General features: G+C 43.4%; 6 protein-coding genes across 6 annotated transcripts in view; 2 read left to right on the plus strand and 4 right to left on the minus strand.

Moving 5' to 3' along the window:
* Nucleotides 1–286: 286 nt before the first annotated feature.
* Nucleotides 287–2,840, plus strand: LOC130374692 (gap junction Cx32.2 protein-like). The gene is made up of 2 exons (XM_056581625.1): nt 287–375; nt 881–2,840. The coding sequence occupies exon 2, from the start codon at nt 893–895 to the stop codon at nt 1,664–1,666; it is 774 nt and encodes a 257-aa protein (XP_056437600.1). The 5' UTR covers nt 287–375; nt 881–892; the 3' UTR covers nt 1,667–2,840.
* Nucleotides 2,204–6,178, minus strand: gja12.1 (gap junction protein, alpha 12.1). The gene is made up of 3 exons (XM_056581626.1): nt 6,036–6,178; nt 5,177–5,310; nt 2,204–5,061 (listed from the first exon to the last, which is right to left on the minus strand). Exons 2-3 carry the CDS (start codon nt 5,303–5,305, stop codon nt 4,444–4,446), a joined length of 747 nt encoding a protein of 248 aa, XP_056437601.1. The 5' UTR covers nt 5,306–5,310; nt 6,036–6,178; the 3' UTR covers nt 2,204–4,443.
* Nucleotides 6,179–6,889: 711 nt separating this feature from the next.
* On the minus strand, nt 6,890–9,071 carry gja13.1 (gap junction protein alpha 13.1). Its single transcript, XM_056581624.1, has 2 exons — nt 8,968–9,071; nt 6,890–8,265 (listed from the first exon to the last, which is right to left on the minus strand). Exon 2 carries the CDS (start codon nt 8,237–8,239, stop codon nt 7,379–7,381), a length of 861 nt encoding a protein of 286 aa, XP_056437599.1. The 5' UTR covers nt 8,240–8,265; nt 8,968–9,071; the 3' UTR covers nt 6,890–7,378.
* Nucleotides 9,072–9,736: 665 nt separating this feature from the next.
* Nucleotides 9,737–14,597, minus strand: LOC130374694 (gap junction Cx32.7 protein-like). Its single transcript, XM_056581627.1, has 3 exons — nt 13,775–14,597; nt 12,713–12,898; nt 9,737–10,592 (listed from the first exon to the last, which is right to left on the minus strand). The coding sequence occupies exons 1-3, from the start codon at nt 13,901–13,903 to the stop codon at nt 9,978–9,980; spliced, it is 930 nt and encodes a 309-aa protein (XP_056437602.1). The 5' UTR covers nt 13,904–14,597; the 3' UTR covers nt 9,737–9,977.
* Nucleotides 14,598–15,370: 773 nt separating this feature from the next.
* hsdl1 (hydroxysteroid dehydrogenase like 1) lies at nt 15,371–20,043 on the minus strand. Its single transcript, XM_056581623.1, has 5 exons — nt 19,416–20,043; nt 18,637–19,076; nt 18,062–18,145; nt 17,195–17,338; nt 15,371–16,787 (listed from the first exon to the last, which is right to left on the minus strand). Exons 1-5 carry the CDS (start codon nt 19,636–19,638, stop codon nt 16,728–16,730), a joined length of 951 nt encoding a protein of 316 aa, XP_056437598.1. The 5' UTR covers nt 19,639–20,043; the 3' UTR covers nt 15,371–16,727.
* Nucleotides 19,532–26,178, plus strand: part of tbc1d32 (TBC1 domain family, member 32) — a 73,266-nt gene continuing 66,619 nt past the window's right edge. The window contains exons 1-7 of the mRNA XM_056580908.1: nt 19,532–19,970; nt 20,124–20,254; nt 20,826–20,995; nt 21,261–21,410; nt 22,463–22,640; nt 23,922–23,993; nt 24,152–24,277. Coding sequence (XP_056436883.1) covers nt 20,841–20,995; nt 21,261–21,410; nt 22,463–22,640; nt 23,922–23,993; nt 24,152–24,277 — 681 coding nt within the window. The 5' untranslated portion in view covers nt 19,532–19,970; nt 20,124–20,254; nt 20,826–20,840. The remainder of the gene's footprint in view (nt 19,971–20,123; nt 20,255–20,825; nt 20,996–21,260; nt 21,411–22,462; nt 22,641–23,921; nt 23,994–24,151; nt 24,278–26,178) is intronic.

Here is a 26,178-nt window from a genome sequence, read left to right on the forward strand (position 1 = left end):
TGTATCCTTTATTTATTTGTGTATTTGTGTGTCTATATGTCTGTTGGTGTGCATATGTGTGTGTGTCAGTGATGGGTGACGTGACATCACCCCTTACTCTGACCCTTGACATGAGCGGAATTTCATTTGATTCATCAATACACTCCCAAACATTCCAACAATAGTCATAAGGGTGGAGGAACGAGAAGATGGAGGAGAGTGAAATGGGTGTATATGACATTTCCATGACGATTAGCATGAGCTGTCGTGTTCGCGACATTTAGGGAGGAACTAAAGAAGGGAGCATTTTCTCTGAGATATAAAGAGGAAGAGAGAACCAAGACGATTTTACTTGTGAAATAAGAATTGGTTCCAAGTAAATGCGATCAACTTGAGGTAGGAATGCTTTCTTACTTACTATTTGTCTTAGACATAAAGCAACATGTGCTCGCTTACATAAACAATCCCAGCTAACTGAAATGCTTTTAATTTTGGACATGTGGACTTTATTTTAATGTAATCATTAACATTGTAAGGGTGTCATTATCTGACCGGAACAATTCAGGGAATTTCTATTCTTTCTTTTTAACTGGTTTCAATATTATTATCTTTTAGAGTCCATTACAAACATAAACACGATTTAAAACCATTCACTATTGTATGTATCAGGGGAATAAAAACAATAGAATAAAGTTAAAGTTTTCAACACATATTTTCAAGAACACGCAACACATTTAGTTATTAGTCATAATGAACTAGAATTAAATAAGTCCATTCCATTCAACATTTCTCATTATTGCAGATGAATGGTTGCATTAAATTGGAATCAGTCGTTTTGTTGGGTAACTTTGGGGACAAAGACAATCTGCCATGACTTCAAAGGTTCCTCTTGATTCTCCAGGCACAGATCACCATGGGGGACTGGTCTTTCCTGGCCTCCTTGCTGAAGAAGGTGCAGTCTCACTCCACGGTGGTGGGGAAGGTATGGATGAGCGTCCTCTTCCTCTTCCGGCTCTTCATCCTGGCCGCTGGTTTAGACAGCGTCTGGGGAGATGAACAGGCCAGCATGAACTGCAACACTAACTCTCCTGGCTGCAAGAACGCCTGCTACGACCACGCCTTCCCCCTGTCCCACCGGCGCTTCTGGGTCCTGCAGATCCTCTTTGTGTCTCTGCCCACACTCATCTACCTGGGTCACGTCCTGCTGGTCATCCGCAAGGAGGACAAGCTGAGAAGGAAGCTGGGTGAGAAGTTCAACAAGAAGGGCCTGCCCAGGACGCCAAAGTACTCTGACGAACACGGTGCGGTCCAGATCAAGGGTTCTCTGCTGTTCAGCTACATGAGCCAGCTGGTTGTGAAGATCATTCTCGAGGTGGCCTTCATGGTGGGCCAGTACTACATCTACGGCTTCATCTTCATGCCCACTAAGATCCTGTATGGCGAGTACCCCTGCAGGCAGATCGTGGCGTGCTTCATACCGCGGCCCACAGAGAAGAGCATCTTCATCGTGTTCATGCTGGTGGTGTCCGGGATTTCTTTGGTGCTTACCGTGGTAGAGCTGATCTACTTGATGTGTTTGTCACTGGGAGCCAGGAAGAGAAGGGCCTCCACCTCCACCACCTCCACAGAGATATACAACCTGAGTCCAGTGAAACACCGGCCCAAGGCAGAATCCACAATGTGCTAGCTCCCATGCAGGGAAAACTACATTATATACTAATAAATGGAAAGTTATTTAAATCATTCAAAATTTACATTGTAAGGATTTCTATGTCCATAGTTTATGAAAAAGACGAAAAACGTTACACTTCAAATACCTAAACGATTGAGCTTGGGAGTGGCCTAGTGGTGGTGTGCAGCGCCTGTTGGTGATGAGGTGTATATGCCTGCCAGGAATGGTCAACCACCAGGTGGACTCCCACTCCCACTGTTTCTACGTTTTTTAGGTTGGAGACTCAAACCTACAAACTTAAACTGTCACTCAAACTGTTTATTGACGTTAGATATGAGCAGATTATACTTTTAATCCTATTTGTACTACACTTAATGTAGTACAAATAGTAGTAATAATAATTGTGCCCCAGTATATAAAGCCTACTCTTAGGAATTTACAGAGATTGTTGTTTATATATCGATACATTTTTTATATATGTTTTTAATGAATGGATGAATAGTTCTAGATGTCACTGTTTCATCGTATTTGTATTTGTTCATGAGTAACAAAACACGTGAAACAGTGTCATCGCTACCAACCCGCTTGACCACACTGTTGGATAGACAGACAGGAGAAAACCGCAGCCATTTCACGTTGATCAGCTTTGTCTATCACGTGATTGCTGGAATTTATTTGTTGAAACTACGTGGTGAGATATAATAAAGAAAATATCAAAACTATACAAACAGTTTCAATCAATTGTATGAAAAAAATCGATGTTCAAAATTTAAAGTATTCAAGGGTGTGTATCCTTAAACCTCATATTTTGCTATGATTCGCAAAGATAAAACACAGAAATACCTACCCAAAGAAAATAATTGATTCGATGACAAGTAAAATATATAAAACATAACATTTGATGTTACGTTTGTTGGGCGACGTCATTGAACAAGAAAGCAGAAATGTCTCCAAAATGCAACACAGAAGAGACTCGGCCCAAAGAGTCGTGGCATTAACTCATTCCCTCAAGGACCCCGTCCAGAGGCCAATGAAGGACTTACACAGGACACTAACCTGGAATAAGAACGACTGGGAAATGATAAGACAAAAAATAGGTAGAACATAACATTATTGATATTGCATCATACTTGATAGATCCACCATAAAGATCTTCATCAGTGGTAGCCCCTTAGATCTCGGACCAACTAATCTACAGTGCTTAATGCATAAATATTATTATTTAAATAGAAAAAAATAAAAAGATTATATTGAGCACTTAGTATAGCATTTCTACATAAATTCTATAGTAGGCTAGGCTACCTTATACATGGTAGGTATATACTAGGCTTATAACATCCTTAAAAAAACATTTAAGGATGTTATAAGCCCAAAAAATAACTCCCAAAAACGTTTAGGGGGGTGTTATTTCTTGCTAGAAAATGTGGGGCCATAGGCCTACCGCCATTCAGACCCGCCCCATATATAAACCAAAGTCACATTTTGGAAGGAAGTAGGCCGTCAACAAAGTTTCCATGTAGTATAGTGTTCTCAAGGTATGGACGACTTACAACTAAGGACGACATACAATGTGTCAGGTCATTCACTGATTCCTGGGATTTATTTGTTGAAACTACGTGGTGAGATATAATAACGAAAATATCAAAAACAATGCAAACGGTTTCACTCAATTGTATTGTTTTATTAACATTTTTCGATGTTCAACATTTAGTAAGTGTGCGTTTCCTTAAACCTCATATTTTGCTATGATTCCGAAGATAAAACACAAAGAAAATAATTGAATCGATGACAAGTAAAATATATAAAACATAACATTTGATGTTACGGTTGTTGGGTGACGTCATTGAACAAGAAAGCAGAAATGTCTCCAAAATGCACCACAGAAGAGACTCGGCCCAAAGAGTCGTGGCATTAACTCATTCCCTCACGGACCCCGTCCAGAGGCCAATAACGGACAAAACTAATCTGGAATAAGAACGACTGGGAAATGATAAGAAAATAAATAGGATAGGTAGTAGAACATAACATTATTGATGGATAGAGATCTTGCATCATACTTGATCATACTTCATCAGTGGTAGCCTCTAAAGGTCTCTGACAAGGTAAACTAAAGTGCTTAATGCATAGATATTATTATTTAAATAAATTAAAAAATAATATTGAGCATTTAGTAGCAATTATACTAGAATCTATAGTAATACATGGTAGTATACTAGACTTATAACATCCTTAAAAAACCCTTTAAGGATGTTATAAGCCCAAAAAAGTAACACCAAAAAAGGTATTTCTTGCTACAAAATGTGCTGCCATATCGACCTTCAGACCCGCCTCTTATATTAAACAAAGTCACGTTTTAGAAGGTATCATCAAAGTTTCCATGTAGTATAAACGTATAGTGTTCTCAAGGTTTGTGTACTTAATATGAGTATCAAATAACCAAGTTTCTCTATGACCTGACATTGTATGTCGACTCGTCCTTAGTTACAGTACTTAGTTGTGTAGCATTGTATTCTAGCTATCGTTGTTGTGTATGGGGAGTGGATCAACCTAACAATTGTAAGTGCTTGGCACTTGGTTCCATAAACATCCTTACGGTACCGACAGAGATATATTGTGGTTTCTCCTTCTCTGACAAATGTACTTATTGTAAGTCTCTTTGGATAAAAGCTGTCTGCTAAACGCCCTTATTGTAAATGTATTGACCTGCCCGTTGCAATGTGTTGTAAGGTGTGAGGACCTCCCAGCTCGTGGAGCTGCCCTCTACGGGTCCATCCATGATCCTCACATTAGAATTAGGTGGTCCGAGGCACCTGCTTCATCTCCAGGACAGCCGAGTGGCTGGGCATGGTAAAGGGGGCCACGTGCCGTCTCTTGGAGCACCTGCCTCTAAACAGCAGGTAGAAGACCTCCAGAACGTTGAGCAGCAGGGCCACGCAGGACACCCCCAGCATGAAGATGATGAAGATGGTCTTCTCGGTCGGCCGGGACATGTAGCACTCCACAGTGAAGGGACAGGGTGCTCTGGAACACACCACTCTGGGGTCCATGACGAAGCCGTACAGATAGTACTGCCCTACGATGAACGCCACCTCCAGAAAGATCCGGAAGAAGATGGTGGCCAGGTAGCTGCCCAGAAGGTCCCCTTTGATCTTGACGTGACCTTTGTCGTCCGAGTATTTTGGGTTCTTGGTCGGCTCGCTGCTGGTCTGCATACGCTCCCTCAGCTTTTTCTCCTTGTGGATGACGTGGAGGACGTGAGCGAGGTACACCAGCGTGGGGCTCGACACGAAGATGATCTGCAGCACCCAGAAGCGGATGTGGGAGATGGGGAAGGCGTGGTCGTAGCACACGTTCTTGCAGCCTGGCTGCTTGGTGTTACAGATCATTTGGGATTGCTCATCACCCCACACCTGTGATTTAGGACAGATGTTTTAATGCGTACCCCATAGCATCACATCTCTGTCAATGCATTAAGAATGAAGATAGTCAAAATCATTTTAAACCACAACAGCAACAACCATTGACCTTTTCTGCTCCGGCCCCAAGGACCATGATCCGGAAAATGAAGAGCACTGTGAGCCAGACCTTCCCGATGACCGTGGAGTGGGACTGGACCTTGTCAAGGAGAGACGCTAGGAAACTCCACTCACCCATGCTCTCTGAAAAATAAGGCATTCCGTTCATTAATGCATCCATTAGTGGTGTTTTTCGATGTAACAGAATGATTGTGAATGGATGTTCTGTAGTGCTGGACTGGACAACAATGTTTCTATTTAGTCAGTTAAAAATAAAATACGTTGTGCTTACTATTGAATATAAATTAAATGATACACTTTGCAAAGGGCCAAATACAGAAAGCTAATTTGAAAAGACAAGCAATTCCATCCGCAGAATTTCATTTGATTAAGATTAATAACCAAGATATTTTCGTAGATGACACTTTATAAAAACCCTAGTTATGTATTATTATTATTTCCTAATTGAATAACCAAGCAACATGAATCAAACAATTCCAAAGCTAATACCCTACACACCGAAAACAATTATTCAAATCCAGGATTGCGTTACTTTTAATCAGACTGATACATGAAAATACTGTGATATAAGATATGCAACAAAAAAAAGGAAAATTACTACCTAAGGCAATAATTCAATTTTAAACTATTTACTTCCATACATATTTCAATAAGTACAAAATTTGTAATCGGCATTTGCACTTGTCTAAGAGAATCCTTTAACTAATACAAGGAAATACCCTCCAGGACAGGAGGAGCAAACAGCTCTTCAGTGTCAAGTCTAGAATCACTAGCTCATGTAGAAACATGCTCGGATGTATTAAGATACTATTCCGTGATTAAGGCAAAAATAACCGACAAACACTAACCTTATTTTTGAAGTCCGGTGGTGAATCGACCGCAAGCTCCTGGCCGTGAAGCTGCAGATGCTGTATGTCCTACAGCCCACTGAACTTTAACTTTAGAGTTTCACAATACTGTTACGTTGTCATGGGATCTAGAAATGATAAATCTGGAGCAAATACATTTGAGGGCTAAGCCCTGATGATTGTGAAGGTTAATGTTTGACAGAGAAAATGATAGGGTGCGCACGTCCTTTAGTAAATTACTGGTTAGTAGAATATTTGGTAGGTCATAAAAATATGAGTTGTTCAGTAGATGTATGATGAGATAAACATTGATCACATTGCAACTCAAAAAGGTTCATTTAGTCTATCTTGATAAGTTAACTTGTATGTTCATGTAAACAGACTACCGTAGTATTCATTCATTCATTCATGAAGAAGACTGCAGGAAGTAGTCGAAACATGTCAGGTACAAACAAATGAATACTAGTCTGTTTATATGAACGTACAAGCTAGTTGATCACATTGCAATTTCTTGTTAAATGTGGAAAAATTAAAATAATGTTTTAATTATTTATTCATTTGTTTTGAAGTATTCTCTCTCTCTCACTCTCTGTAATATTTATTTATATTCTAGGTTTCCTTTAATTCATCATTCGATTATGTTACTTGTTAAATAAATGTATGTATGGATCAATAAAGTACTACCTTCATATTATGTTTGTCATCTGTCTGACGAAGGATGAGTCACAAATAGAGATTATATTCAACACTATATCAAACTACTTGTAGTTCTGGTTCAATTTAACTGTGGTTTATCATCTACCACAAATCTGTTGGATTATTTAAAAACATCATGTGGAATACAGAATCTTTTTCCCAATGAAACTTTATTCATTTAAAGACATATCGGGATTTGACAATACAAAGAGTTAGCTATCATTATTAAATGTTCCATAAAGAAAACAAATTAAAGAATTCCTTATAAGAAAATAAATGTGTAACATCTCAACTGAAAGGTTCCATCACATAAACATCGGGTTAATTAAAATATTATTTATACCATACCTAAGCTATATATATATACATATACAGATACTGTACATATATAGTATCATTAAAATCCCCATTATGCACCAGTGGAAAATACATGAATAAAAACCTAGCCAAACAGCACATGTCGCACCATCTCAACACCGTCCAAAACCACAATGCAACATTTTACCAAAGTGTTCTTGAGCATTTCGTATTTTATTACTTGAAAACACGTTACATTCTGACTTTGTTGTGAGCAAGAGAAGGCCACTTCGACCTTCAAGATTTGCACTAAATAAATACAATTGAACCAACAAATGCTGCATGGTGATCTAGTGACCACTCAGAAGCTTCTTCTCCTCCTTGGCCCCGTTTAGGCTCCCAGCAGTACTCTGGCCGCTCTCAAAGTCCATGTTCATCTTGTTGGCCTGCCGGGCGTCTTCTGCCGTTGGCCACATGGGGCCTGAGAGCTGTGCCGGGTGCCGAGCGGACGTGATCATGTGCGAGCGCTTCCTGGGGGAACATCTGCTCCTGCTCACCAGCAGGTAGAAGACCTCCAGAACGTTGAGCAGCAGGGACACGCAGGCCACCACCAGCATGAAGATGATGAAGATGGTCTTCTCGGTGGGCCGGGACATGTAGCACTCCACGGTGAAGGGACAGGGTTTCTTGGAGCAGGGGAACATGGGGACCATGATGAAGCCGTACAGATAGTACTGGCCCACGATGAAGGCGGCCTCGATGATGATCTTGGCGCCCAGCTGGGCTAGGTAGCTCCCCAGGAGGTTGCCCTTGATCTTCACCTTGCCCTTCTCGTTGGTGTACTTGGGGTGCTTCTGCGTGCTGGCGCACCCGGGGCTGGCCAGATTCTCCCTCATCTTGTTCTCCTTGTGGGTGACATGCATGACATGGCCCAGGTAGATGAGCGTTGGTGTCGACACAAAGATGATCTGCAGCACCCAGAAGCGGATGTGTGAGATGGGGAAGGTCCAGTCGTAGCACACGTTCTCGCAGCCGGGCTGCTGAGTGTTGCAGAGGAAGCCCGACTGCTCATCGCCCCAGACGCTCTCCGCCCCGGCCCCCAGCACCATGATCCGGAACAGGAACAGCACGCTCATCCAGATCTTCCCGATAACCGTGGAGTGGGACTGGACCTTGTCCAGCAGGGAGGATAGAAAGCCCCAATCACCCATGTTGTAGGAGAGGTAGTTATTGCTCTCTGTTAAAAGGGATATGAGGAAAAAACAGCGCTTAAGAGTGTCCAAAATGAATCAAAATAATCTTCTTGTGTAAGTACTTTTATTTTGAACATGTTTTAGAAGAGGCTAAACAACAAGCAATTAATTGTTAAATAATTATTGTTAAAATAATGTATTTGTCTTTCTGAATCAGTCCATACCTATTTTATTTTTTCACCTTTTTACTTTAAAAAAAAATGAAGAAATTGGTACCTTAATACATCATTCAGTTCAGATTGCCCCTTAAACAAATTACTTTATACTCTCCATGAAATAGTGGCAGCAAGTCAACTGTTACGCACATTATAAAGTACAGCCAATGTCCTTGAGTTGTTGTTCATTGGTCATGAATAACTAGTCAATCACTTCACGGTTTGTAAAATGTATGAAACTTTATGTCACTCATGTTTAAACTTGATGAATTATATAAGTACATTATTATATGAATTATATTGGTTTAATATATCTATATATCTTCTTTAAAGATATGTATATATATATATATATATATATATATGTGAAAAAAATACAATTTAATAATGTATGATGGTAATATCAGCTATTTAACATTAATTGAATAATCCAAGCAGAAATAAAACATGTGAATGTTGATATTTGTTATCCAAATGTGATCAAAGCCTATCATTAGATTAGTGTAAGGAAGAGCAGAAGAGTTGTCTTACCGGAACACCAGTGGAACAAGTGTGGCCGCGCTGTGCCCGGAACACACTGCTAACTGAGGTGGACCTTGGAGTTTGGTGGTTCAGCCGGCTGGCAGGGAGAGTGCGTTGCAACACACATCTGGGCGCCAGTCAGGTGCTCACATTCACCAAATCAGCAAATCAGCTGCAAACTCAGACAAGAGTTTGCGGAAACACAGGAAAGTAATTATTGACAGGTGTTAATTATAACGGAACGCTTACTTTAACCTCTCGAACGTCCACACCTTTTTATTCTCTGCTTCACATTTATCTCATTGTAAACATTATTAAATCCAACCTAATATTTACTATTCTAAAATGATCATAGCATGAAGCATGATTATTTGGTAATTCCATTGGATGACGTTGCATTTCTAGGTACTAAATGTTGTAGCAAGTGGTCTTGAATTGAGTTTTGAGACTTTGTATCAAAAACTCCCTCAGTGTGCTTCTTCAAACAAAAGTACAACATATTTACATATACACATGTGGTGATGTTAATGGCAGGGACCTTGAACCCCATACCACGATAATGTTATGTAGAGAATTGAATCCTTACATTGTCACTACTCATGGGCAACGTGATCCATTTAAAGTAGTGTCAGCATTTTTAAATTATAGACAATATAAATAATAGCCAAAGAAACCAATAAATCACATTTATTTTTGTAATGTGTACAGACTACAGATATGAAAATCAAAAGTCTGTAAGACCTACAGTATATTGATCTACAGTATATCAGCCAGTAGGTTATGATATACACACAGAAATGCAAAATATTGACTTATGTATTTTGATACCTGGCAAACAATAACCAATATTCAGTTACCAGATTAGGACAGGTCATCCCTTAACATCAAACAGCATCCTGAGACTAAAAGAGTGATCTGACAATACTATTAGGGACCGAAATAAAATTCAATCATGAAAATGACCGGAGAATGACACCAGCAATAAGTGCTGTCATCTATTGACCTTTCTAAAAACGTTTCTAAATGTGGACTTCCCCCGTGTTGTTGTCCTCAGACCATGAACCTTTAGCCACACCGTTCAGCCCCGCCCCCACACCCCCCTTGGCCATGCCGGCCCCGGGCCCCCTGCTGTCCTGGCGGTCCAGGTTGTAATGGTCCTGGATCCTCTGCTCTCGGTTCTTGAAGGCCTTCCTCTCCATGAGCGGCGGGGTGACGGGGGTGACGGTGTAGTCTTGCCTCCGAGCTATGCACTCGCCCGCCACTTTCACACACAGATGAAGCAGCTCCACGATGCTGAGGAGGAGAGACACGCAGGCCACCACCAGCATGAACCATATGAACATGGACTTCTCCGTGGGTCTGGAGAGGAAGCAGTCCACCTTGTGCGGGCAGGGCAACATGCTGCAGACGTAGCGGGCCTGCAGTGTGAAGCCGTACAGGAAGTACTGGCCCAGGATGAAGCCCAGCTCCAACAGGATCCTGGCCACCAGGTTGAGCAGGTAGCTGCGCAGGATGCTCCCCCGCAGGTTGATCTTGCCGTTGCTGTGGCTGTACTTGGGGACCTTGTAGCCCTTCTTCAGGAACAGGTGGGCGTCCTCGTCCAGCTCCGCCTGCCTCTGGATCTTCAGTCTCACCTGTGGAGACAATCATTCTATTCATTCCATTTACATTCACACTTTTATCCAATGCAACTTATATAAGCCGGGTATATAACTGGCAACCTTCCGGTTACCCACTATACCTCCTGACCCACTGGTTCCCCATTACATCCATGTTTTTCTGTTAGATTAAACATTTTCTGGTGTATCTTTCCACCCTTTCTTGTTTCTTTATTGTGATTCATCTTCTGTTTGACGAGGCTTTGATTCCCTAACAAACAGAAACCAAGGGGACTGTAAATCCCTTCACAAAGGAGGTTCTGAAACACTAACAAGGCCCCCATGCCTTGTGTGCCTAAACACACAGCTGGAAACCCCACATGTTCCCCAGGAAAGCGAAACACAATTATATGAGGAGAACACATCACCTCGGTCCGAACATCCTAACAAGGCTTAGGGTAATGAGGTTGTTGTTCTCTTTAAATCTTTTATTTTCTTGTACATTGTAAACTTGTTCTGTGCAACATGTCTAGCTGTTTGTTATGCGCGTTAAGCCTTGTTAAGCTTTGTTTATTTAGCCTTGTTCATTAGGCCTTGTTCATTAAACCTTGCTAAGCCTTGGTCAGTAGGCCTGGTTAAGCCTTGTTCAGTAGGCCTTGCTAAGCCTGGTTCATTATGCCTGGTTAAGCCTTGTCCATAAGGCCTTGCTAAGCCTTTTTCATTAGGCCTTGTTAAGCCTTGTTCAGTAGGCCTTGTTCAGTAGGCCTTGCTAAGCCTTGTTCAGTAGGCCTAAGCCTTTTTCATTAGGCCTTGTTAAGCCTTGTTCAGTAGGCCTTGTTAAGCCTTTTTCAGTAGGCCTTGTTAAGCCTTGTTCAGTAGGCCTTGTTAAGCCTTGTTCATTAGGCCTGGTTAAGCCTTGTTCAGTAGGCCTTGTTAAGCCTTGTTCAGTAGGCCTTGTTAAGCCTTGTTCAGTAGGCCTTGTTAAGCCTTGTTCAGTAGGCCTTGTTAAGCCTTGTTCATTAGGCCTGGTTAAGCCTTGTTCAGTAGGCCTTGTTAAGCCTTGTTCAGTAGGCCTTGTTAAGCCTTGTTCAGTAGGCCTTGTTAAGCCTTGTTCAGTAGGCCTTGTTAAAGGGGACCTATTATGCTTTTCGACTTTTATGACCTATAAACGTTGTTATAATGATTGATAGTCATGTGTAACCATACTCAAAAAACGATGTAGACTTTCGGGAAACTCTTCCTCTCATCTGGGCGCTTTCAGCCTTCTCTGTCACCGCTCCGTTTCGTCCTTCTCCGCCCCCCTCCTGCCAACCCAACCCCGTTGTGATTGGTTACCTTCCTTGGAGCGCGCGCGGGCAGATTTCACCAGGCATATGGGGGTGTGGCAGGAGTACGTCTACATAGATGTTTCCCGGAAATGTGAACAAGTGAATCGCAATCGTTGTGCCGAGTGCGCTCTGCACAGCCACCCCAGACTGTCAGCAGGGAATACGTCGAAATGCATGTAATAATAATAATAATAATACATTTAATTTAGAGGAGCCTTTCAAGACACCCAAGGTCAAAATGTACGTCATTATTTGACACTTTAGTATGGTTAAACATGACTATCAATCATTATAACAACGTTTATAGGTCGTACAAGTCGAAAAAGCATAATATGTCCCCTTTAAGCCTTGTTCAGTAGGCCTTTTTAAGCCTTGTTCAGTAGGCCTTGTTAAGCCTTGTTAAACCTTGATCATCCATTCCCTTCCCAAGGGATTTCTAGAAGGCTTGGTTCCCATCTTTACTGGAGGAGAAAACAAGGAAGTGGGCAGAGCTTGGACGCTTGGGGCCTCAGAGTGGGGTCGGTGAGTCCACCAGAGGAAGGAGCTTGGACGCTGGGGGCCTCAGGGTGGGGTTAGTGAGTCCACCAGAGGAAGGAGCTTGGGCGCTGGGGGCCTCAGAGTGGCGTTAGTGAGTCCACCAGAGGAAGGAGCTTGGACGCTGGGGGCCTCAGAGTGGGGTTAGTGAGTCCACCAGAGGAAGGAGCTTGGACGCTGGGGGCCTCAGAGTGGGGTTAGTGAGTCCACCAGAGGAAGGAGCTTGGACGCTGGGGGCCTCAGAGTGGGGTTAATGAGTCCACCAGAGGAAGGCGTGCGTCACCCGGGACTCGCCTTGCGCTCAGCATGGATGACGTGGAGGACGTGGCCCAGGTACACCAGGGTTGGCGTGGCCACCGAGATGATCTGCAGCACCCAGAAGCGGACGTGTGATATGGGGAAGGCGTGGTCGTAGCACACGTTCTTACACCCCGGCTGGTTGGTGTTGCACACAAAGTCGGACTGCTCATCACCCCACACCTGGTGGACACAGACACACATCAGCTCCCCGCTCCACACTATAACAACACTTATCATCCAGACATTTAGGAATATAATAAATATGATATGTTATATGATGTAACATGATATTATAAGATAGATAAGATCTCAGCAGAGAAATGTAGGTGTTCCAGCAGCCAGCATACATACACACAACACATGTATACATACATATCCCACCTAAACAAAAGCATGAGCCCACAATACCTAGCCTAGGATAGAAAAAGTGGAAAGGAAGGTCCATGTGGATAAGTATAAGTAGCTGTTACTCAGAGATAACAGTACAAAATGTGTGCAAATATGCAGGTGTGCAAATAAACAGTTGTGCAATAAATACCGGTAGGTGCAAAATTATAAAATAAAAAATACAGATATATATATATAAGCATATATAATATCTTATATATGTATATATATATATACATATATAAGATTGATATATATAAGCAGCTCAAGCTAAAGTTTAAGTGAATATTCTTCTGTCCTTACTAAAAAGGTGAGTTATTATAAAGTGCAATTGCAGTAGGTAAAAAAGTATTCTTAAATCTGTCCTTTTTGCAGCTTAGCTGTCGTAGCCTCCCACTACATTATATGATTTTATATAATGTATTGGATTATATTGATTTATATTAATAAATGGTGTGCATATTTGTGGCCGTGTGTGTGCGTGCGTGTACGTATGTGTGTGTATAGGTGCATTTGTCTGTTTGTGTGAGCGTGCATGTACGTGCATGCGTGTGTTTGTGTTCATGTGTGGTTGTGTGTGTGTATGTAAGTGGGTGTATGCCTGTCTGTGTGTGTCCATGCATGCGTGGTCATGTGTGTGAGTGTGTGTGTGCGTGCGTGCAAGCAGACCTTCTCTGTGGCGGTGCTCAGCACCAGGATGCGGAACACGAACAGCACGGTGAGCCACACCTTGCCGATGACGGTGGAGTGGGTCTGGACCTGGTCCAGCAGGCGACTTAACAGGTCCCATTCACCCATAGCCGGCGCCAGTTGGCCTGACTGCTTACAGCACACACCAATAAGGTTACTGCTGCTTTCATGGCAACACTGAAGTCGAGCCGCTTTGGCAGTGAATAGATTACTGTTAGTAAAGGGCTGCTTTTATACAGCAAAAAAGTCAACAATTGGGAAGGGCCATTGCATTATCTGTTGAAGGTTAATGTGTTAAAGGTAAGTCAATTAGTCATTAGGAAGAAGTAAATAATGCATTGTCCATAATAACATCAAATGTTATGAAAATCTTACAAGGTAAAGCTGCCATTGGATGTAGGATTCAATGAATTAATAATTGCAACACCCAATCCGACTCAAGGCCTCAGGCATGGGGGCTCAGGCTGCTGGAGACTATCTCTCAGTTACATCGAGCACTCTGAGCACGGCTCCTCCCAACCTCATGGACCAGTGGCAATGTTGGAACCAAGGAGTTGACCTTGATGATTCAACTAAACAACTTAACATAGAAACTCAGTGCGGTTGTTCCATTCACTGAAGTATATGGGTGTAGTTAAGAAGAGACTAAGCCTCCATGACTACAATCAAATCCTATTTTAAACAATTGATTGTTCATTTATTACTGATTACTTATTGATTGATTATCTCCATTTCTTACACTTATATCAGTAGGTGACATTATATCAGTCGGTGACATTATATCAGTAGAAGATATTCTATCTGTACATGACATATCAGTAGGTGATATTCTATATGTAGGTGACATTAAATCTGTAGGTGACATTACAGTATATCTGTAGATGACATTATATCAGTAGATTATATTCTATCTGTAGGTGGCATTAAATCTGTAGGTGACATTACATCAGTAGGTGATATTCTATCTGTAAGTGACACTATACCAGTAGGTCACGATCCTGTTAGGGTGATAATGTAATCAAGTCATCTTTCATATCGCCAAAGACCGTGGATGCAACAACCTGAATGACAAGAGTGAATACAGGCGCAAATACAAACAAGGACTTAATAAATAAAGTATAGAATATAAACCATATTAAGAAGGATAAATTAATGAATAATTGAATCAAATGATTATGGATGAATGTCTTTGAGGACATTTCCATTCGGTATGTTCTAACCATGGCTTGATCAAGTCACCTTTGGTATGGCGGTTCGGCTCTTTGGAATACCAGCATTTTTTAAACAGTTCATTTATGACGGTAGCCTACTACTCAGCTGTTTTAAGTGCATTATTCATGAAGTAACTATATATTGTTGTCCACTTACCAATAAATCACCCACTAGAGGAAAAACCAAGTGTCTGTAAGGGAGAGTTGGAGCAGTCTGAAGAGCAGCATCTGAAGTCCCCTAGCCTGGCATCTTATCTGGAAGGACACTGTCGCTGTCCTTCCACACGCAATAACAATCCAAGGGACAGGGTATGATAGGAACAGCATGCAGCAGGTCCAAACACAAGGCCCATTTCTCTGTTTGGATTCTTGGGTTCATATAGTTTAATATAGAGAGGTTTAAACTTTTTTCCACAGCGCTGTGTATCATCGTCTATCACCTCTGTCTCTGAGTGGTCTAAATGTTGAACAACAAAAAACTGAAATGGTTTTGCAAAAAACCTTTATAAAAATATTTTCAAAACAAACATATATATTAGTTGTTTTTCCCAACATGTTGGTCTATCGTTGAGGGGTACTGCACCTACTTCTGTATTTAATCTACTTGTGTTGGTTGGGCTACATTAGGGGAAGGGGCTAGGACCACCTTGTGCCCTCCCTGCCCCGACACACTCTTCAGGTCCATTCACACACCAAGTTAAGTCTGTGCGCATTTCCACCCATAGTGCACCCATCATGATCCCATGGTTGCGATAGGGCTCTGTGTTTAGGCTTTCTCGTGGCCATTCAGGGAGGCTCTAGGTGTCTGGAACGCTCTCTCTGCAGCTGAGGGCTCCCAGCCCAGCTGCAGTCAATGATTTACACTGAGAATAACGCTCCAGCAGCCTTATGCAAGCCCACATCTCATGTAGGAAGCTCCAGACAGCAGGGAAGGCCAGGAAAAGTGTCACTTACTTCCAGTCTTCCGTGATTTACGGAAACAGATATCCAAAAAAAAAGAAACGGATGGAAAAATAAATCACTACTAAACAAATGGAAGGTTAATATCAAACATTTTTGTTTTCTTAAAATTTCACCCAATAAAACGTAGCTTTTGGGAGGTTAGATTGTGCCCCTATCAAAACCTGCCCAAGCATCCCAAGCATTGGTGAGAGAATTCTAAAAGCTTCAGACGCACACAGAGGCATTTAAAGTAAATATTGTATTTCAAGGTTTTTGACCAACATGTCTATATTTGAATACTATCTCAATTCCCCCTTGGAGGCCAAGAAACTTGGTGCGTGCTGATATCCAAAGAATTGTGTTTATGTATTGTCTTGAGCTGTGGTGCAACATTTGAGTAGTGCTGTGTGCTATAGACACACTGCTAACACCAAGGAGACATTGGAAGGGTAACCCACAAAGGAATGCCTGAAAGGTTGAATTCTGATGTGCAAATACTTATTTAAATACTCTTCATGGCCTCTTCACAGTGCGAGTAGAGTACATGGAAGAAAGTTGGGTCACAACCACAGACCATAGAAAATGGTCACGTCCCAAGAATATCTGATATATTGTTACCATTAACATATACTGTCCATCAGGCTAATGAACTTATAGGTCTCCATTATTTAAATAATGTTCTGAAAAAAATAGTCATCTGAAAATCGTGTATCCATTGTTCAATCAGGCGGAAGGATGGATGGATGGCAAAAGCAAAAAAGTAAAACATGTTGAACCAATCAGAGGAACTGTGATGCCAGCGACCAAATCCGTTCAGGGATGTAACTCATGACTCCATGCTGAAAAAGAAGAAAGAATTGAGTTGAATAAACAACAAAGAGATCGAAGAAATGACGTGCATTGTTGTTAAACTGTGGCCTATGTTCATCCTATTGTCCACTAGCTTGTACAACTGTGATTACACAGGATATATGCTATGGTTCATTGCAACTCAAATGATGCACAGTATATGTTAAACAGAATCTATGATATAGTGGTTCTTTACATCAATTAAGATGTTGCATCCCCTTGTCCACAGTTCTACTATGATGACGTACAGTATATATTATACAGTTATGCACGGTTATTCTTTGCAGATTTAGACGGTTGGTTGATGCAGATCTTATCAGAAGACAATCACATAGAATGGTTATCCCAAAGGCATCATCATTATTGTGATCCTTGGAGTCCTCTCTCTGCTGCCTACCTGCAGCGTGTGGGGCCAGTAGCCTGTGGTGTGGTGGGCCACGCCCAAGGTGGAGATGGCATGGCGGGCGTACACCTCTGCTTCAGGGACCAGCCAGCCCCCCAGGTCCAGCACTGAGGAGGCTTCTCCTACTCTGGAACGCACCTGAGATAAGAGAACAAGGCATGAAGGTGTTCTTACTACAGGGAGAACACCACCCCTTCCCATATCAGCTGCCTGTGGACACACACCTGTTGGTGATGGAGCGCGGTTCATCAGGGGGCACGCACCCTGATGGAGCGCGGTTCATCAGGGGGCACGCACCCTGATGGAGCGCGGTTCATCAGGGGGCACGCACCCTGATGGAGCGCGGTTCATCAGGGGGCACGCACCCTGATGGAGCGTGGTTCATCAGGGGGCACGCACCCTGATGGAGTGTTTCATCAGGGGGCACGCATGGGGGTGATGACAACGTTTGAACCACTAGATAATTTGACCTAAAGATGGCATCTAAAGACAAACGTTATGATTTGTCTCACTTGAGACATTCAAAGGGATGATTGAAGTTGCATTAAATAAGGATTGCTCCTGTTTTAAATAACTTTCTTAATTGTCCCATTGTATTATTTATATGCATTGAAATGTTCTTCTGGTTGTTTGACCTGCATTTATCTATTGTACATTTTTATTTCTGTTTTATTTGTATGTTATAATAAGGGAGTCATCGAAAAAGAGAGCCTGCTCTCAATGGCCTTCCCTGAATAAATAAAAGGTTAAATAAATGACACATAATAAAATGAAAACATTGTAAGACGGCTGGCTGGCATCTTCTCCAGATGTTTGAGGCTGGTACATGAGGTCCCCAGGCTGCTAGGAGCGGATGACTACCTGGAGTGGAGTCAGAGTTTGGAGGAAAACCCCTCGTCTGCCGTATTCTAGGTGAAGAGCCTGGGTAAACCTTTCCAGGAATCCCTACACAGGTCGGAGGAACAGAGGAAAAAGCATGTGAGTCATCGTGTAGATTTGAACACCATGTTAAAGGTTCCAATAGATACAAATAAAGAAGACCTTATAGGAAGCCATGTTATACTAGCCTGGGTAGCCCCGCCCATTCTTCCGGCGAATTGAGTTCGTCCTGATCAAGGGTCTGGAGAAGAGCAATACATTTCTTTCTAGTTTCTATAAGTTTTTGCGATAGCCAATCACCGAGTTGGCTTTTCCCCTTGGCGCGCTATTGGCTGGTTTAACACAATGACGACAGGGAAGCGATGGCAAGCAGCCAATCGTGTACAGTCAGTTGAACTAGGCCCGTTGATCGCGCCTCTTGTGCTGAAGAAAATGACGGCAGCTTCCCCAGACCAACGTGCAATCTACGATTGGCTTGGTCTGGCCAGACTAATGTTATACAGCATCTGGGGGCCATGGATGGGATTATGATGGGTACAGTCCCTCTGTTACCTCACCTGTGAGGCGAACAGTGCTGCACCGGAGGACCGACTGCCTGCACCAGAACACAAATGGACCAGCGCACCGCGTCCCTGCTCCACCATCCCGGGCAGAACCAGTCTGGTCATAAGGGCAGCGGCCAGCACGGCCCTGTTCACCAGCTCCAGCAGTCCCTGCTCTGACGTCTCTGTCAGGGGGATGGGCTCCTCCAGAGACCTGGCCCCACAGTTCACCAATATGCCCACGTCTTTATCCCCCAGAGCCTCTCTGAGGGACTGGATGGCTGCGTCGCCGAGAGCCAGGTCAGCTTCAACCACAGTCACTTCTACTCCATGGCGTTGAGAGAGAGCCTTTGATAGGTCTGTACTCATGGTGCCATCGCGACTCACAAAGAGGAGGCTCATGCCCTGCCGGGCCAGTTCCTCCGCATAGGCGTGGGCCGTGTCATCTGCTGCACCTGGGGCCAGAAGAATGCATCACACCATGCAACAATAGTTTTCAGAATCTGGCATTTATAAGTGAGAGGAAGAGTGTGTTGCGTGACTGCAACTGGATGCCTGGACTCTCCTTATTGTTAACTGGCCAGCACCCCATCTCCAATTAAGAATATTTTGCATGTATGCATGCGTGCATGCATGCATGCATACATACATACATGTGTGTATACATGTATGTATGCAGATATATATGAATGCATGTCAATTTCGGCACCCATTACGCTCCTGATTGAGGGTGATTATAGATTTGTATAGATTAAGGGCTATACAAATACAAATTAATTGAATTGGTTACATACCGTGGATGACTGCCCATGCACCAAACCGCTGGGCCAAGGTCCTCCTGTTGGGCATGAGTCGTGGGAGGAAGTGGACCCTGACCAGAGAGCAGCATCTGTGCAACACAGTGCACACCCTGCAGGCCGTGTACAGGGCCCCCACCAGGGCCAGGGTCTCCACCGTGCTGCTACAGGACCGGGCCATCTGATGGTACAGGAGGGAGAAGCTATCCACCGCTGCCATGTTGTGGCTGCTGCCGTCACACAGGTTATCCGCAGCCGGAACCTGAGACAGATAGAAAGACAGACAGATGTCTAAAACACACTGTACTGATGCGATGAACTGAGCCAAAGACTACCAAAGGGAAGTTAAGGTACGTAAGGGAGACACGCAACGCGACACGTTCGAGATTATGTCGCAGCCGGAAATAATGACTGGAAGGGACCGGTTGACAGCCCGAGAGGACTACAAACCAGTTACAAACAGAACCCCGTAACTCCAGGAATAACTACAACACCGTCACGTGACAGCAAGTTACATACGTCACAAACATGCGACAACACGCGGAGACTCTGGTACAAATATACTGATAAAATAAAACACAAACATAACGACACTAGGGACACTACGTGAACCTCGTCGTTTTTCACCGTCTGATTCTTTTACTTTATTAAGTGTTTCAGTACTACCCATAATCCAACGCGGGAACTGTACACCCCACAATGCAGCGCGGCAGACCAGAGTAGGCTGTGTTTCCATGGAGACGGATCCGTCAATACGAAACGAGACGGACGACAATGTCTCTCCACCGTGAAGGATCTCTATCTTAAGGACACAGATTACGTCATCATAAGAACAGGTACGGTGACGATATCGTAGTGACGTGGATGTGACGTCGTCTCCACGTGCCGCCAGGTCAGCAGAAAGGGGTTATCCCTGGCTGGAGCGCTCTGCAGCCAGGGTTGACAGATAGGGCGGGAAAACTGGCACAATCTGGCAACACTGCACCCTAGCAGAAAGGGGTTTTCGATAAGGCATCCATCATGACGTCACCCTTGCTAAACCTTCTGATCCATCACGTCCTCCTCTAAAGGTAACCATGGTGACATCACCATAGCTAAACCTTGATATTGATCACCTCCTCGAAAGGTAACCATGGTGACATCACCTTAGCTAAACCTTGATATTGATCACCTCCTTTTAGATATAAAGCACTCAGACGCAGGGGACAGGCCCATAACCCCGTAACCTAACCCCCTCTGGTACCCATAACCCCCTCTGGTACCCCTAACCCTGTCTGGTACCCATAACCCCCACTTGTCACTCTTTCCATCTCAGGACCAGTATACCCATCGTGTCTCACCTGCCCCTCTCCTCCTAGGCCCAGGACCAGTATACCCACCGTGTCTCACCTGTCCCTCTCCTCCCAGGCCCAGGACCCGACCATGTCCCAGTTCTCCAGCGAGGACGAGGCAGAGCTGCAGTATCTGCTCCGTCAGCTCCTGAAGAGCACAAAGGACAGGATATCTGGCGCTCCGTCCATTGAATGTGCTGAAGAGATCCTTCTTCACCTGGAGGAGACCGACAAAAAGTTTCACAAGTCAGTAAAGTAAACACAACGACTATAAGCCATATAACCATACCATTTTTTTACTCCTAAAAAACAATTTTCTTCCTGAAAATCATATATTGCGGTAAATATATTTAACTCACTATTATTTATTTTAAAGAATCTCAGCCAAACGTTCCAACCAAATTGTCATTTCCGAAAATGTGCTGCCTTAAAAATATTGAATCTATGATGGTCTTCTGGTCTCCCCGTCTGTATATCAATGATTACTGGCGGACTATGCTCCTCGCTCTAGCTATGAGCTGGTCAGGTACCTGCGGCAGCATGTGGACCGGTCCCTGGGGGCGCTGGTGGAGGCAGAGACGGAGCTCGGGGCCGGAGGAGACGCTGGAGCCTCCGCTCACGACATCCACGCTGTCACCAGACGGACCAGGGACTCCACAGAGTGAGGAACCCGGCTCAGAGATGACTTTGAATATTGAATTAAGTGGTTGGTTATGAAACTAGTATCTTCACATGGAAGCAAGTTCATTCAGTGAAGAAACATTTGTTTTTCTGACACTGCTACAATGTGTATGGGTTTATTTAAATAACTCTGAAATACAAATGTGCCCAATGGATAGACCTTTTTTAAGTAAAATATAAATAATGCTGCTTAGATATATTCAAAAATGTATTGTGATTTATTTGTAATTAATTCCGGACCCAGAAGCAGAGGCTTTCCTTTCCCCCCTAAACATCACAATGCACCAATGCATTTGTAACCACCTAATACGCATGTATTTACACAATAACATTGTACATCCCTTTTTAACACAATCTACAACATTTTGCACAGGGAACGTGCCTAACCGCTACTTAGCATATAGTACACCCCTACGGTTTATTGTAGAGTGAGATAGTTAGGAAGGTATGGGAGGTGGAGGGGAGGACATGCAGCCAAGGACCAGGGCAGGAATCAAACCTGGGTCGCTGCTATCTGGTCGAAGCCTTAAGGGTACGCGCTCTACCCAGTGCGCTACTGGGGCGCCCCCAGTACACCCCTACTTAGCACGTTGTACACCCCTAATTGTCACATTGTACACCCCTAATTGTCACATTGTACACCTAGGGCTGGGCGATATGACCAAAATATCATATCCCGATATAGGTCATTCATATCCCTATAACGATATATATCACGATATAGCACATTTTCTGTAAATTCAATGAATAAATAGTTTAGATAAATGACCACATGGAAAGGCGTATTTCGTAGCCCCTCTTTTAGGTACGAGCTCACTTTGTCTTGGCTGGTCGTGGGAGTCCTTTTCCTATTCAGAATTGTCACGTTCACTCTCCTCCATGTTTGTTTGTGTTGCCTTCATGTGCTGTGTGGAAGAATGTAAAGCGTCGTCCAAATGACGTAAATTGTTTGTTGTACACCCCTACTTAGCCCATTCTACACCCCTAACAAGCCTATACTACACAATAACATGTCCATTTCCTTGTTACCAGATACAAGCAGATGATGCAGACTCTGAAGAACACCATGAGTCTGGTGGTGGAGTCGCTCATCAATAAGTTTGAAGAGGACCAACTGAGGAAAGAGGAAACGTACAGGGACAACCTCCCTGGAGCATCTGAGGGCCGTTTCAATGACAACTGTTCAGACAGCGACTCTTCCTTCAACCATGTAAGTAAAGGAAGCCGTAACACCTGTGGTGCTTACAGGCACTTTGTTTGAATGAGCTGAATGAATCCCATTAAGGGGATTTATATTTACATTAAGGGCATTTAGCAGACACTTTTATCCTATGCGACGGGTCAACCACGCAGGGCAGGACGACAGCCAGCTCGTCAGGAGCATTCAGGTGTGGCGTCTTGCTCAGGGACACTCTTGACCTGTAATCTTCCGGTTACAAGTCAACCTGCTCTACCTCCTGAGCTAAGCCGACCCCTTACTAGTTCATAATCCTAGTGAAGGGGCTGTAGGTATGATTCAAGAGCTCTTTCTATAGTGTTGTAGGGTATACAAACTGGCCTAGCCATCCATCAGCTATTAGTTTAGTAGAATTAACTGCTCTGAGAAAATCTGTTCTGGTGGACTGCACCTGCCTCTGGATGAGACCACTTCAAATGAGACTGCCCTGCGCATCTCTTCACGGATCAGTTCCGTGGATCCATCTTTCCTTCCAATCACTCAATGGCGGAGAAACATAGGGAGGGAAGAATCAGAGAGGGAGTGGACATTTTTTGGGTTGTGTATTTTCAAATTCTTGCTTCGCTGTGCACTTTTCAGCTCATTTCCTTACAATTCTGGAATCTCACCTGCACCTTTTAAGGTGACTCCTGAAATGTGTTTGCATCACACGCATCCTATTCTGAATGTCCAACCTCAGTTTGGTATTCGTATTCAAAGTCACTTATGATAAAGTCACTCCAAACAAGAGACTATATCATTAAGTGTAGGTAGAGCGTACTCTTGAGGAGTACCACTTTTTTACTCCTTGGGTCAGACAACAAAATGTCCCCTGCTTGTTTTCCATGGCCACCTCTGCCTCTCCTGCAGGGTACATCGTAGTCGGACTGAATGAAGGAAACTCTTTTCACTTTAACAATAACCATTATGAATATAATCAAGTATTTAGTGTTAACAATGGTTGCATTTCTTTCTTGATACGTAGCACCACCTGACCCTGATCTGTCACACCCTGTACTTTGCCTGGATACATTCATTGATTTATGGCCAAATGAAGGTCAATTCATGATCCACATGCAATTGTTTGAGCTTATGACTTGCTTGATAACACACTTGAACAATGCTGGTCTTCATGTAGTTATCTATTCAGGAAAGTGGGACAGTAAAAAAAAAAAAAAGGGACAATTTTTTGTATTGTACTGACTTCCCATTTTTTACTAGCTAGTTTTTCGACAACCAAATACTCTCGACTTAATTTATTTATTTCCTTGTCAGAGTTATGCATTCATTAAACAAGAGCAGCTTCAAGCCTTGGCTGAACAACTGGACTCCAGCCAACCAAAAGAGGTAAAAACTAAAATTTGATAGCGGTGTATTGTTGTATTGCTTTACTTTGCAAAATCTTCTGATGTACTGGGTGCTTCATGCGGGGACACAGTGCAATGCATTGTGGGTGGGGAACCACCAGCCCAGACTAACTGCCTTGTTATTGTCATGAATGTCAGGTGCGTTGGGAAGCCCTCCAGAAGCTGTGCTGTGCCCCTCCCTCTGACGTGCTGAGCTGTGAGACCTGGAACAGCCTGCGCACCAGCCTGTCTGCTGTGCTGGACGACCGCGACCCTGACCTCAGTGTGAGTGTCGTCCCTGTGGAGCTTGTTTGGTCTGCTGGTTGGCCACATGTCCTCTCTGTTCCCACCAACACATGGCCCAAACCGCGGGGAGGGACGCAGGGCTTTCCTGGGTCATTCACATGACCCTGCCTTCTTCCACTGTGTATCATGTATTTCATATGTTTTACTTCATTTTGATCACTTTAATATTTCATTTGATTCTATTTCATATTTAAACCGTATGCTGACTATTATTTTGTACTTGTACTACATACTGAACTGGACGCACCCAGAATAGTAGTATTCAAAAGAGTAATCTGGTATAATACATCAGGGATGGTGACCAAGAAACTAATTTCATATCTAGGCACCGATGCACTGAGCTGTGTTTAGTTTGATGAAAGACATGTGGGGAGGCAGAACGTATGTTTAACACGTGTTTAATATGTATGAAAGACCGAACGCATGTTTAGCATGTGTTTAATACATATGAAAGACAGAATGTATATTTAGCATGTGTTGAATACGTATAAATGACAGGACGTATTCTGAACACGTGTTTACTACGTATGAAAAACAGGTGGAAAGACAGAATACCATGCGGGCAGCCCCGCAACATGACAGGTTCTTGCACGTGACCGAACACGTGTCTTGTGCCTTGTAGCAGGAATACACACAGGAAAACACTGCTTAAAGTGGGGGATCTTGAGGGCCGCAATCAGGACAAATGGTGATTGCTCAGATCAGTGAAGAAATTGTAAAGGGTATGCGAAAGATAATGGTGCTGCTCTGATATCACTCATGAGCTGTCCTGGGGGGGTGCTCGGGGTCCCAAACATCGTCATGCTGGGAGGATCTTTAGCACTAGGTTAGGGCCACAGCCCTGGGAAGGTCCCAGATTCAACTTTGGAAACAGTGTTGGTTTTAATCAGTGACAGTATTGTTTGAATAGGGTTACCATGGTCAAGGGTCTGAAAATATATTAAATGTAACTATTGATGAGAAGGTCCTTTGTCCTAACTTACTATCTAGATTCCCTGATGTCATTTTCTCCACATCTGTGTCGTGTGTCCCTATGTCTCGGGAGTATTTACTCTCTCCCTCTTCACCGTTAGGTCTGAGTCTTTACTCTGTCCCTCTTCACCGTTAGGTCTGAGTCTTTACTCTGTCCCTCTTCACCGTTGGGTCTGAGACTTTACTCTGTCCCTCTTCACCGTTAGGTCTAAGTCTTTACTCTGTCCCTCTTTACCGTTAGGTCTGAGTCTTTACTCTGTCCCTCTTTACCGTTAGGTCTGTGTCTTTACTCTGTCCCTGTTCACGTTAGGTCTGAGTCTTTACTCTGTCCCTCTTCACCGTCAGGTCGGAGTCTTTACTCTGTCCCTCTTCATCGTTAGGTCTGAGTCTTTACTCTGTCTGTCTTCACCGTTAGGTCTGAGTCTTTACTCTGTCTGTCTTCATCGTTAGGTCTGCGTCTTTACTCTGTCCCTCTTCACCGTTAGGTCTGAGTCTTTACTCTGTCTGTCTTCACCGTTAGGTCTGCGTCTCTACTCTGTCCCCTTCATCGTTAGGTCTGAGTCTTTATTCTGTCTGTCTTCATCATTAGGTCTGAGTCTTTACTCTGTCCCTCTTCACCGTTAGGTCTGAGTCTTTACTCTGTCTGTCTTCATCGTTAGGTCTGCGTCTTTACTCTGTCCGTTTTCGTATGCATCGTTTTGTCCATGGGGTAGGGGTGTCCTCGACTTCGATTTCACATAGTCAAATTTGATTGGTCAGGCCAGACCGATCTTGGACAGAGCATCGAATCATATACAATTTATTTTTTAAATTGATGCAGCTAAATGACGCCTCACTGTTTTGCCTCTTGTGTGGTTTAAACACTGGAAATTATCAATGATGGGTTTCCAACGCTGTCTAGAGGCGAG

This window comes from Gadus chalcogrammus, chromosome 21 (genome assembly GCF_026213295.1).
Source record: "Gadus chalcogrammus isolate NIFS_2021 chromosome 21, NIFS_Gcha_1.0, whole genome shotgun sequence".
Taxonomy (NCBI): Eukaryota; Metazoa; Chordata; class Actinopteri; order Gadiformes; family Gadidae; genus Gadus; species Gadus chalcogrammus.

Excerpts from the sequence above, each read along its gene's own strand:
- gja13.1 (XM_056581624.1), bottom strand. The coding sequence starts at position 8,239 with ATGGGTGATTGGGGCTTTCTATCCTCCCTGCTGGACAAGGTCCAGTCC.
- LOC130374694 (XM_056581627.1), bottom strand. The coding sequence starts at position 13,903 with ATGGGTGAATGGGACCTGTTAAGTCGCCTGCTGGACCAGGTCCAGACC. Across the intron at positions 12,899-13,774 it reads TGAGCACCGCCACAGAGAAG|GTGTGGGGTGATGAGCAGTC; the intron begins GTCTGCTTGCAC and ends TGTGTCCACCAG. Across the intron at positions 10,593-12,712 it reads TCATCCATGCTGAGCGCAAG|GTGAGACTGAAGATCCAGAG; the intron begins GCGAGTCCCGGG and ends TTGTCTCCACAG.
- LOC130374692 (XM_056581625.1), top strand. The coding sequence starts at position 893 with ATGGGGGACTGGTCTTTCCTGGCCTCCTTGCTGAAGAAGGTGCAGTCT.
- hsdl1 (XM_056581623.1), bottom strand. The coding sequence starts at position 19,638 with ATGGCAGCGGTGGATAGCTTCTCCCTCCTGTACCATCAGATGGCCCGG. Across the intron at positions 19,077-19,415 it reads TGCATGGGCAGTCATCCACG|GTGCAGCAGATGACACGGCC; the intron begins GTATGTAACCAA and ends TTCTGGCCCCAG. Across the intron at positions 18,146-18,636 it reads CAGCACTGTTCGCCTCACAG|GGATTCCTGGAAAGGTTTAC; the intron begins GTGAGGTAACAG and ends CGACCTGTGTAG.
- gja12.1 (XM_056581626.1), bottom strand. The coding sequence starts at position 5,305 with ATGGGTGAGTGGAGTTTCCTAGCGTCTCTCCTTGACAAGGTCCAGTCC. Across the intron at positions 5,062-5,176 it reads TTGGGGCCGGAGCAGAAAAG|GTGTGGGGTGATGAGCAATC; the intron begins GTCAATGGTTGT and ends CCTAAATCACAG.